This window comes from Sphaeramia orbicularis, chromosome 1, assembly GCF_902148855.1.
Source record: "Sphaeramia orbicularis chromosome 1, fSphaOr1.1, whole genome shotgun sequence".
Classification (NCBI taxonomy): Eukaryota; Metazoa; Chordata; class Actinopteri; order Kurtiformes; family Apogonidae; genus Sphaeramia; species Sphaeramia orbicularis.
The window spans coordinates 6,916,081-6,928,361 of record NC_043957.1 but is presented as its reverse complement, the minus strand read 5'-3'; the positions used below and the strand labels follow the sequence as shown (position 1 = coordinate 6,928,361).

General features: G+C 39.0%; 1 protein-coding gene across 1 annotated transcript in view; it reads left to right on the top strand.

The window, feature by feature from the left end:
• The window catches only part of cacna1ab (calcium channel, voltage-dependent, P/Q type, alpha 1A subunit, b), a 331,651-nt gene that overhangs the window by 298,752 nt on the left and 20,618 nt on the right, over positions 1-12,281 (top strand). The window contains 2 exon segments of the mRNA XM_030154455.1: positions 605-740; positions 7,703-7,816. Coding sequence (XP_030010315.1) covers positions 605-740; positions 7,703-7,816 — 250 coding nt within the window.

The following is a 12,281-nucleotide window of genomic DNA, read 5'->3' as shown; positions in this document are numbered from 1 at the left end:
GATGATTCTAATAACCATTATTTAATAAAACAGTTTTAAAGAATAATAAATAAAATATAAACAAAAACGAAAAACAAAAAAACAATAATGAACCTCCACAATATCTGCATTTGAATAAATACCTAAAAATCAAGATACAGTACACACACATATATGTGTGTATATGTATATGTATGTATGTATGTATATACTTTATTTTTATCACCACATTTTATAATAGACAAAATAAACAAACAAAAATAAATGAACAAAAGACAGACCACAACAATTAGAAAATCTGGGTTCAAAGTCCAGACGAACAAAACCCAGACAGGTTCAGGACAAATTAGCATCGAATTCTACAGATTCAAGGATTTCTTGGATTAATGTACACATTCCATTTTTCCCAATTTTTTTTTACATTTCCATACAGTACTTTTTAATATCAATACAGTATCGTGAAAATGAAATATCGCAATATATTGCAGAACCAATATTTTCTTACACCCCTAATCAACAGGTTACATGAATATTGATTAAAATCCCCTGGTTTTGTGTGTGTGTGTGTGTGTGTGTGTGTGTGTGTGTGTGGTGTGTGTGTGTGTGTGTGTGGTGTGTGTGTCAGACCTCCTGAGGGCGGCATGACTGAGAGCCAGTCGTGGGTGACAACCAAAGCCCAGGAAATGTTCCAGAAGACGGGGAACTGGAGCCCGGACAGACCATACCCCGATGATCTCCACGACAACCGACACAACCCCCAGGTATGGCCAACGCAGGAGCATACACCATCACCGTGGTAACCGACAGTCCCATCCAGGCCGGTTCATGTCGGTAACGTTCACATAAGCTCACCTAAAAAAAAAGAACCAGCCTTAATGAGCAAATGTTGTGTTACTGCAAACATCAGAAACTAAAACTGACATGATTTAAAGTAAAAGCCAGTTTTAAAAACAAGCCACACCCCCTGACTTACTGGCTGCACTTCCTCAGGTAAGTGTCATGTCTTTAGGACACAGGTGTCAAATGCCGCATTTCCACTATGTGGAAGGCTCGACTTGACTTGGTACCAGGTCCTGTTCCAGACCGTTTCCATTACAGGATACTACAGACTTTACAGTACCTGGTCGTCATAGCGATGCGGCGCATTACTTCTGTGTCGTCTGCTCAGAGTCGCTGATAAACTCGCTCGTTGCAAGTTGTCTCATCGCTCATGCTGAATTTTTACGTCTGAACCCCTGGATAAACCATGGTGTAGTTTTACAGACTGTCATCATATGGATTCACCTACCACAGATTTACTGTAAACGTCCACATCTGTTTTTTGTAAAAGGGCGGGTCACAGAGACAACTCTGACCAATCAGTGGTCTGCAGTGTTTACGCGTCACCTTTTAGTATCTGGTCCCCAGTCCTGGAACCTCGGCGGAGGTGAAACCAAAAAAACTAGTACCGGGTACCAGATTCCAGGTCCTTTTTCGTAATGGAAACGCAAAAAGGCTGAGTCGAGTTGAGTTGAGCCGATACCACGTAGTGGAAACGTGGCAAAACATGCGGCCCAGGGGCCAAATCCAGCCCACCAAAGGGTCCAGAGTTAAAGCAGTGGACCAGATACTGATGAACCAGGGCAGGTGTGAAAAGACCCTCTGACGTCATTGGAACTCGACTGAATGAGACGATTGTATTAACGTCATCCATTTACAATAACCGTCAGATGTCGACGGTGTTTAATCCCAAACATGTTTGGGTTGGATCAGCTTACACTAGTCGCTTTTCCATTGGACGTCTGCGCAAAACTTTGTTGATATTTACTAAATGTGGTAAAAACAGAACAAGGTTATTATCGTTAACGAAAACTAACAAATGACCAAAAGTAGACTTGAAAAAACACTTTCGTGAACTAAAATAAAAAAAACTATAATTAAAGAAAACAATGATAACAAACTGAAACTGTATTGTGTTTACAAACTAACAAAAATGTAAAAATTATGGATAAAATTCCCCTTGTTTTTGTCTTTGTTAATGTTGGACTGATACGAAATCGATTTATTTCGTTCTAGCAATTTTAGCTAGCGTCACCGTACGACACTTGACGGTCCGTCACTTGTGTTCACTTCTGGTCCCCACTCTACCTGGAAACATGGAGACTAAAGTTGGGAGAAAGCAGCAGAGTCCTGTCTGGGATTTATTTGAATACAACGACAGAGAAGAAGAAAAAAGAGACGACAAAATTAAAACTAAACTAAAACTAAGCATTTAGAAAAAAACGAAAACTAATAAAAACTAGCAAACCTGCTCTAAAAACGAATTCAAACTGACTGAATTAGAGGAAAAAAAGTCAAAACTAGATAAACTAAAATAAAACTGGATCAGTCAATCAAATTTTATTTATGTAGCGCCAAATCATAACAAAAGTTATCTCATGAGACTTTACATGTTGAGCCAGTCGAAACTAGACTCTCAATTTTTTTGGCAAATTTATACATATCAGCCGTTTTTACGTTATTGGTGTTATTACATTATGGCTTCTACACACCTCTTGCAAGCGTGAAAACTTTTCGTCAAAAATAAGACTTTCTGCGAAATTGTCGTTTTGCCGTTTGACAAATTTTTATGTGCATTATATTCACGGAATTGAGGGTAGGGCTGTGTATCAGCAAGAATCTGGCGATACAAATCACAATACTAGGATCACAATACAAATATCAGATATAACATGATACTGTTAAAAAGGTAATTTTTCATTGGTTTGTTTCTTTTTAAATGGTTATTTCCTGGAAGAATTGAATTACAGCAGAAATCTGCACAAATACAAACACTTTTTATTGATCCCAACCGGATCTAATGTTATATCACAAATGTTCCTGTGTTCAAACTGAAATTCTGTTTTACAGACATTACAGTTTCAGATCCTGTTCAAATGTTCAGATTCTATTAGTTCAGAACCCATCAGACAGTATTTTAGTTCAATCCAACAAAGGAACGAACATTATTTAATAAAAGAGTGTTCATAATAATAAGATAAAACAATAAAGAAAAAAAATGAACCTCCTCCATATCTGCATTTGAATAAATACCTAAAATATTGATACACTGCTTTTTATTATTGATACAGTATCGTGAAATGAAATATCGCGATATATTATATATATTATTTTTGTGCAATCTCAGCAAAGGAACTACCATCTGCCTCTCAGACAGTAAAAAGTGCTTTTAGGATGCTTCAAATAACCTTTATTTAATAAAACTGTTTTAAAATATAAATAACATAGAAACAGTAAAGAAAAAAAATCAACCTCATCATATCTGCATTTGAATAAATACCTAAAAATATCAATACAATACTTTTAATGTCGATACAGTATAGTGCAATGAAATATCGCGATATATTGTAGAACTGATCTTTTCTGACAGCCCTACTTGAGGTCAATGGAAAAGCGACTGTTCTCTGTTGGAGTTCCATTTCCTGTTTAAACTTTTTAGATTCTTCAGCGCTGTTGCAACTTCAGGATCAGCTCGGGGCTCCTCCCCTTTTTTTTTCCATGTTTTCTGTGCGTCTCATCCTCATCTGTCTGCTCCTGTCCATCCCCCCCTCTGTCCTCCTTTAGTCTCGTCTTCCTCCTTTTGTCGTCGATCCTTACGCTCCGTGGTCGTATCGGACCTGTGGTTTGGACGTGGCAGGTGTTGTGTGTTGCGTGGTGCACCGTTTCTTCCACGTTGCCCCGTCCCTTCCTCGTCTGTTGGCTGTTCTGTCTTCACACAGCCCTCATCTGTGTCCTCAGTGCCATCTAGGGATGTAACGATGGGAAAATTTCATATCACGGTTATCATTATTATCACAGTATCGTTGAAATGTCCTCAAAATGTTCAAAAAGTACTAATAACACACTGAAATAATTTAAACCAAGTTGTATTTAAAAAGCTGTTTGAGCTGTTTTAGTTTGTTTTTCACAGGGAGATAGTCACGTCTCTCTCTCTCTCTCTCTCTTCTCTCCTCTCACCCTCCCTCTCTCCCCTCTCTCTCTCCCTCTCTCTCTCTTTCTCTCTCCCTCCTCCCTGTCTCTCTCTCCTCTTGTCTTCCTTCTCTCTCTTTCACTCTCTTCTCCACTCTTCATCTCCTCTCTCTTTCTCTCTCTCCCTCCCTCCTTCTCTTCTCTCTCTCTCTTCCCTTCTTCTCTCTCCTCCCTCCCTCTTTCCTCTCACTCCCTCTCTCTCTCCCTCTCTTTCTCTCTCCTCCCTCCCTCTCGCTCTCCCTCTCTCTCACTCTCCCCTCTCTCTTCATTCTCTCCTCTCTTTCTCTCTCTCTATCCCTCTCTCTCTTTTCTCTCTCTCTCCCTCTCTCTCTTATCTCTCTCTTTCCTCCCTTTCCTTTCCCCTCCCTCTCTTCTCTTCCCCTCTCTCTCTCTCTTCCCTCTCTATTCTCTTCCACTCTCTCTGTCTCTCTCCTCTCTTTCTCTCTCTCTGATCCTCCGCTCTCTCTCCTCCCTATCCCTCTCTCTCTCCCTCTCTCTCTCCCTCTCTCTCCCTCCCTCTCTCTCTTTCTCTCTCCCTCTCTCTCTTCTCTCTCCTGTATCCCTCTCTTTCCTCTTTCTCTTTCGCAGTGCTGTAATCAAACACAGTTATCATTAGAATAGATTTTAAACACTAATACTAACTTTCTGCAGTTTGACGGCGGTTATGGTCCTATCTCTAATCGTTAATCCCTAGTCCCATCACGACCAAACAGTGACCATACGTTTTCTTTGATTCACTCGCCCAGTGTTGGGTTTTTCTGGGGCGAAGAATGAAACACACTTTAAGTGTCAGATCAGCTCAGTACAGCGTTTTCCACAAACCCACAAACGCTACGACCAAGCTCAAACAGGGTTTCTGCAGGTTCTGAAAAAATCTGATCAGTTTAAGCCTTAAAAATGTTCAAAAGAAATGTGAAAGGTCTGAAAAACTGAATGGATTCTTTTTTTTTTTCAACATTCTTTTATGAATGAATGAATGAATGAATGTATTTTCAGTTAAATACAAGATACAAAACACAATATAAAAAAAGACAACAAAACAAAAACCTACATATAAAAAAGAAACAAACAAGCAAAATTAACACATTTATTTATTTATTGGAGTCAAGGTAAAAGAAAGTGTCAGTTACACAAGAAAAAAACTATACCTTTGGATTTTCTACATAAAAAACACAACACCCACCCCCACCCCCCACCCCACACCACACACACACACACACACACACACAAACACACACACACCACCACACACACTACAAAGTCCCTGAGACCTGGATGTTCAGACTGAAGTCACATTGGAAAATATCAGATTTAGGACCACATATGAAAGTGGTCCGGGTCAGATTTAGGACCACATATGAAAGTGGTCCGGGTCAGATTTAGGACAGCATGTGAAAGTGGTCCGGTCAGATTTAGGACAGCATGTGAAAGTGGTCCGGGTCAGATTTGGGACCGCATATGAAGTGGTCCGGGTCAGATTTAGCACCGCATATGAAAGTGGTCCGGGTCGATGTAGGACGCATATGAAAGTGGTCCGGGTCAGATGTAGGACGCATATGAAAGTGGTCCGGGTCAGATTTAGGACCGCATATGAAAGTGGTCCGGGTCAGATTTGGGACCGCATATGAAAGTGGTCCGGGTCAGATTTAGGACAGCATGTGAAAGTGGTCCGGGTCAGATTTAGGACAGCATGTGAAAGTGGTCCGGGTCAGATTTGGGACCGCATATGAAAGTGGTCCGGGTCAGATTTAGGACAGCATGTGAAAGTGGTCCGGGTCAGATTTAGGACAGCATGTGAAAGTGGTCCGGGTCAGATTTAGGACAGCATGTGAAAGTGGTCCGGGTCAGATTTGGGACCGCATATGAAAGTGGTCCGGGTCAGATTTAGCACCGCATATGAAAGTGGTCCGGGTCAGATGTAGGACCGCATATGAAAGTGGTCCGGGTCAGATTTAGGACCGCATATGAAAGTGGTCCGGGTCAGATTTGGGACCGCATATGAAAGTGGTCCGGGTCAGATTTGGGACCGCATATAAAAGTGGTCCGGGTCAGATTTGGGACCGCATATAAAAGTGATCTGGGTCAGATTTAGCACCGCATGTGAAAGTGGTCCGGGTCAGATTTAGGACCACATGTGAAAGTGGTCCGGGTCAGATTTAGGACCACATATGAAAGTGGTCCGGGTCAGATTAGTGCTGTTCAGACTGGTTTTAACAGATCAGATCCAGTTCACATATGGGTGAAAAAATCAGATTTGTTCCACATTTACCTTCAGTCTGAACGAAGCCTATGATTGACTGACGTTGGTTTGAAATGTATTTTTAGGAAAAACCGTATTGCTAAGTTTTTTGTTTTTTGTTTCTTTTTTTTTTAAACCAGGACAAAAGCTTGTTGATGTTAAACATCTCTTTTTTCCAGAGTGTTCTGGCCCAAACAGCAGCAGCAGAAGTGACAGAAAATAGAAATCACAGTCATACATCTACACTAAAAAATACATAAAACCCAATAAAAGTCAGTGCACACTAAAAAAAAATACAAAATGAAAGCAACCTCGAACCAATAAGCACCGATGCAGCCTGGGCAAAGTTTAACACAGTACACCAGGACGTTAAGATGGGATGTTTGGGTTTATCCACCTTGAAAACTTCAAATAGCCTCAGTTAAACATGACTTGAATTGAATATTGGTCCAAGTGTGAGTTTAATCAGATTTAGCTCCAGAACTGTATGTTTGGTAGTTGGATGGAGGAAAGAACACACTGGAACATACTGTGCTTGCAAGGACGAGCATGAAATAAGTCTAAATTTGTATTCTTAATGGTCTAAAAAAAAAAAAAGATTTCTTTAGTTTGGGGAACTGAAATCTGTAAGAAAATGAAGTGTAGAACAAACATAAAAAGCCAGGGTATCTGTGTCAGAGGGGTCCATCTGTGGAATAATCCGGAGCAAAACTTTAAAATGTCTTCTTCAATTTGTGCATTTAAAAGGATGTATAAATCCACTATAATAACAAAATATAGAACATTATAGAAGTACGCATAACATGAGATATTATTGTAGTTAATTGGTTATCATGATAAGAAGATACTATCAAATTTATTGCACATTGTATTTGGAGTAAATATTTAAAGCGCATATAAATATTATAGTTCAAATTAAAAACGGTTGATTACGCAAATCTGATTGTGTGTGAGGTGATTAAAAAAAGTGTATATGAATGGTTTGTGTTACTGTAAAAATATACAGAGGAAAATGCGTGTTAACAAAGCAAAGGAAGTGGATCTAGTTTGATTATTAGTTTGTAAAAAGGGGTGGAGTCTATAAGTTATACTTCTTCCCAGTCCTTTTCAAGCGCAGAAAAATTTTATTTATTTTTTTTTGACCATGTTGTATGATTCTTCGTTATCTGATGATTCTCTGTGCTCAAAATAAACTACGACTACTGATACTACTACTAAAACCTGCAGAAACCCTATAAACCCATTAGAAAACTAACCTCAGCAGTGGTTGCAACAGTTAATTTATGCAACGACCAATTGCATAAATTAGGACAAAATGGCGGTCCCTCGTTCTTGAAACTTGATGATTAATTTTATTTTAAGCCCCTCCCATTTCCCCATTTGCTCCTCCCTTGGGAACACAGTGACCCCTCCCCTCCCTCCTTCCCTCCCTCGGCAGACAGTGGTCACGCCCCCCCCTCTGGTTGTGTTTTACAGACGGTAGAGATGAGGGAGATGGGGCGGGACGGGTACTCCGACACTGAGCCCTATCATCCAATGGATGGGCATGGGCGGACCGTCTCCATGCCCCGCCTCTCGACAGACAACCAAGTGAGCACCTTCATCCCACCCTCATCACTGTCATCATCGCTCATTACCGTTAGTCTGGAATTCTACCTTTAAGAGTGAAGACGGTTGGAAGTGAATAAACCAAGTCTGTACTTGCATCCTACGAATATGGAAGAGTCCAGTTTATTATTATTATTATTATTATTATTATTATTATTATTATTATTATTATTATTATAGTATTATTGAATCATGATACTCAAAAATACGTACTTTGTTAATTTTAATTTTTAACCCATAAAGACCCAGCGCTACTTTTGTGTCAGCTCCCAAATCAAATTTTCTCTATTTAACCTTTCTGAAAGGATTTATCACTATTTATTACAATATTATCCTCTGTATTTTGCACTTTTTCAATCAAAATCAGGTGTTTTCCTACATTTAATTCACTAATCATGTAGATGTTCATTAACTCTTTCATGCATGAATTATGAGAACCTCAATCAAGATTTTTTTCCTGTGTGTTTTTATTCCTATTTAGGCATGAAAAAAACAACGTGATTGAATTTTTTTATGAATCTATTTTTCATGGAGTTACAAAAATGTCCACTCAGCTTGACACCATCCGTTACATTTTTGAAGCAAAGACACATATATTTAAAACCCATCATCATAAAGTGATATACTGTGAAAACTATGAAATTAAAACATTTTCAATGCAGCTAATCTGATGTTTTCTCACATTTTATCATACTCTAATACCAGTTTTTACTCATTTCATGGAGATAATACATAAAAAAAATAAAAATAAAAAAAAAATAAAAACTTTTTGTTTGAGAAAATTAGCTGTTGATTTACTCTCAAACATGTTAGTGCAGACCAGGTTTATCAAGAACAGCAAAGTTACAGTAATGGTCTGAATATCAGTGTAGATGATGCATGAGCGTCCAATGTGTTGGCTGATTTCCTCTTGAGATCCAGTAAAGTGAAAATCTTTAGCTTTTTTACATTAAACAGTCATCTTGATTGGAAACTGCAAAAAGCAAGTTTTTTCAGATACATTTTTAAAATTGTTTTCATTTATTTATTTTTTAATGGAATGTCCTTTACAATGAACAGCTTTTTTTTTATTAAAACTGTCAAACTTTAGTCCCCTACAGAGGACAAAAATGCATTGCTAGGTCTCAGGAGGACATGGAATTAAAACAACTAAACCCATGAATATATAAGAGAACAGCTGGAGAATATCTGTCCACTATGGTGGCCACTATGCATGAAAGGGTTAAAGCTCAGACTAAAGTTGAGGGTTATTATATCAGAAATAAAAAACTGAAGAAAAAGTGACTTTTTCAGCAAAGATATCAATAACGGAATAGAAATACAAGTGTGTCCATCCACTGTCACTGATCCAACTCCATGGGTTTTACCGGTGAATCAATGTTGGGGAAGATGACGGTGTTTCCACAGTAACTACGGAGCCTCTGAACATCCAAATATGGTCATATCTGATGACCATGAAAAGACGACAAACTGTATTTTACACCAATTATTGATGAATATTGATAGGATTAGTGGATCAACAGGTATTAAACAGTTTAGATCAGTAGATGACTGTGGCTGTTTGGGTTTTTTATGGGTTAAAATAATGAAATCAATCCAATTCTTTGTACTTCTACCGACTGAAATGTTACGTATTCAGCTTGTATTTTAGTCACAGCGCTAGTGTAAGTAATGTTATCAACTACAGCTTTAACTAGAGGAATGAGACGTAAATAATTTTTGTATTTGTTAATGTTTACGTGAATAATTTAACGATATCCATCGACATGATGACGGATAGAAAAAAAAACTTCCTTTCCGGATGCAAGGAAACAGGGAGACTTTGAAATTCACTTTCTCTGTCCAGTCCCACTGCTTGTCCTCCCTCCACCCCCTCTTCCTCCACCCCACTCCCACTCATCCTTCTAGCGCAGCATGCTAACGACACAACAGTATGCTAACGGGTCCAAATGCTGGATGAGTGCTTTAGATATATAGTACAAATGTATATATATCTAAAAAAAAAAAAAAGTCTATGTATTACACCCCTATATATAGATGACCCCCCACACACACACCCCTCCCCCTTTAACCCGGTCCTGCCCTCATTTCCATCCAATCCTTGGTGTGTCTGTCCTGTGTAAACTGTGGCCAGAGTTCATGTGCGACGTCAGTAAATACGAAAACACAATAGACTCAGCTGCATTCGAAGGTAAATGCAAAGGAAAAAAAACAATGCGGTGGTTCATTTGGACAGGTTCAGTTTTAAATATTACAAGCAGCATAGAAATATTATCGTATATAATTCTTACTTTATATGATGTGAAAGAGAAATCAAAGCTACATTCAGACTTCGGCCAGTGTCCTTGTCCAGGTCGGACTCCAGTGAACCAAACTATTGGAAACCATGTGACTTTTTCAACATTCCTTACGATAATTCCTGTGCACCAGCTCTGTGACGGACTTCCGATCTCGACAGTGAGTTTCCGGCTAACTTCCTGTTCCAGTCACAACAATGGGAAAATGGAAGGACAGTAAAACTCCAGCGCTTCACCTGTCAGAAAAAGGAATAAATTTAATCTGAGGGATAAGGACGCACTGATCCGACTTTTTCAGTTCCGATGCCGATACCGATGCTTGGCCTTGCGTATCGTCGGTCAATACCCGATACCGATCCAATATCATTGTTGATTTAGAGCAGAGGTTCTCAACTGGAGGGGACACTTTCACACATAGAACTGCTAACGGTGAACAGGTTTTAGCTACAAATGCAGAACCATCGTTGTTTGAATGGAACAACTACAGCAGCAGCAGGACACGGGCTGCTGTTTGGGAGAACCAGACTGACCCGTCAAGTCCAGAACCTGGTCCAGTGGAGACTGAGCAGGAGGTTGGTGAAGCTATGGTCCTAATGCTAGTGGACCAGGACTACGGAGCCGGTCCAACGGCAGCTGAGACGGCAGCGACAGCAGGTTTGGTTATTAAACCGACTGGATCCGGTACAAAGTATCCCAGCAGGGTTCAGCGGATCCATCCACTGTTCTGTGCATCGGTATCGGGCTCTGACTGATACCCAAGGCCCCGGCATCGGTATCTGCATCGGAACTGAAAAAGTCGTATCGGTGCATCCCTGTCCCTCAGGTTAGATTTACTCCTTTTTCTGACAGTTGAAGCGCTCCAGTTTTTCTGTTTGTCCATTTCCTGTTGTTGTGACCGGAACAGGTAGTTAACCACAAACTGACTTACTTACTGTCGAGATCGGAAGTACATGACGGAGCTGGTGCACAGCAGTTATTCTGGGATGGAAGTCATGTGAGGCAGTTGGTGTTTTTAATTCCCGATCTCTGCGCACTGCCTTGAAGTACACACCAACGCTGACTTGAGATTGCTGCATTTAAGGTCTGTTATTGATGTTTTTTGCATGTTTGAGTCACATGTGTTACAAACAATTTGTGATTTTAAGACTTTTTTTTCTAAACATGATTGAAGTCTGTATGACTGAAGATACAGGCTCACAGTATAAATATAACTGGTTGTATTTTTAGTTTTTGTTGAGCTAGAAACATCTCCAGAGCGGTTGTTTTAGTTTAGCATTTTTTGTAAGTCATTGGTTCATGTGGGTCAGTTTGGGACCACGGTCCCCAAAAACTGGACTTTAATATTGGACACATGTCAAACATAATGGAGGACAGTAAAACAGATCATCACATGTGACGGATCCATGTGAATTGATCAGTAACGTTTATGTTGTGACAGTTTCCTACCAAAGGTGTGGTCAGATGTTATGCAGATGATGTGATGCTTTTAGGGCAGTGTTTAGGTAGGAGTACATGTATACGAAAAATACAAACAAGCTCCTGATTTCTGCTTTCACATGTCATTTAGCAGACCGCGTTTATGTATGTATGTGTCGATATTAGAATCACATGTTTTCAGAATAGAATAGAATACAATAGAATAGAACAGATGTTTGTCATTGTCACAGGAAAAATGAAAATCAGTTTAGTAGCAAAAACACTCAGTGCAAAAATGTAGACTGTATAAAATGTCACACAAATGTAGGATATATAAAGGTAATAATACATAGGATATATACAAGTAATATAGGAAATATACAGGTAATTTCAATATATACAAGTAACATAAATATATACAGGTAATATAGGATCTATATATACAGGTAATACATGACATACAGGTAATATAAGATATATACAGGTAATATAGGATAATACAAGTTATATATATATATAATATATATATAATATATATATATATATATATATAGAGAGAGAGAGAGAGAGAGAGAGAGAGAGAGAGAGAGAGAGAGAGAGAGAGAAGAGAGAGAGTGCAGGATATATACAGCCAATATAGGAATATACAGGTGATACAGAATATACATGTAATAAGGGTATATACAGATGACCTTGGATATATAACAGGTATATAGGAAATTACATGTAATATA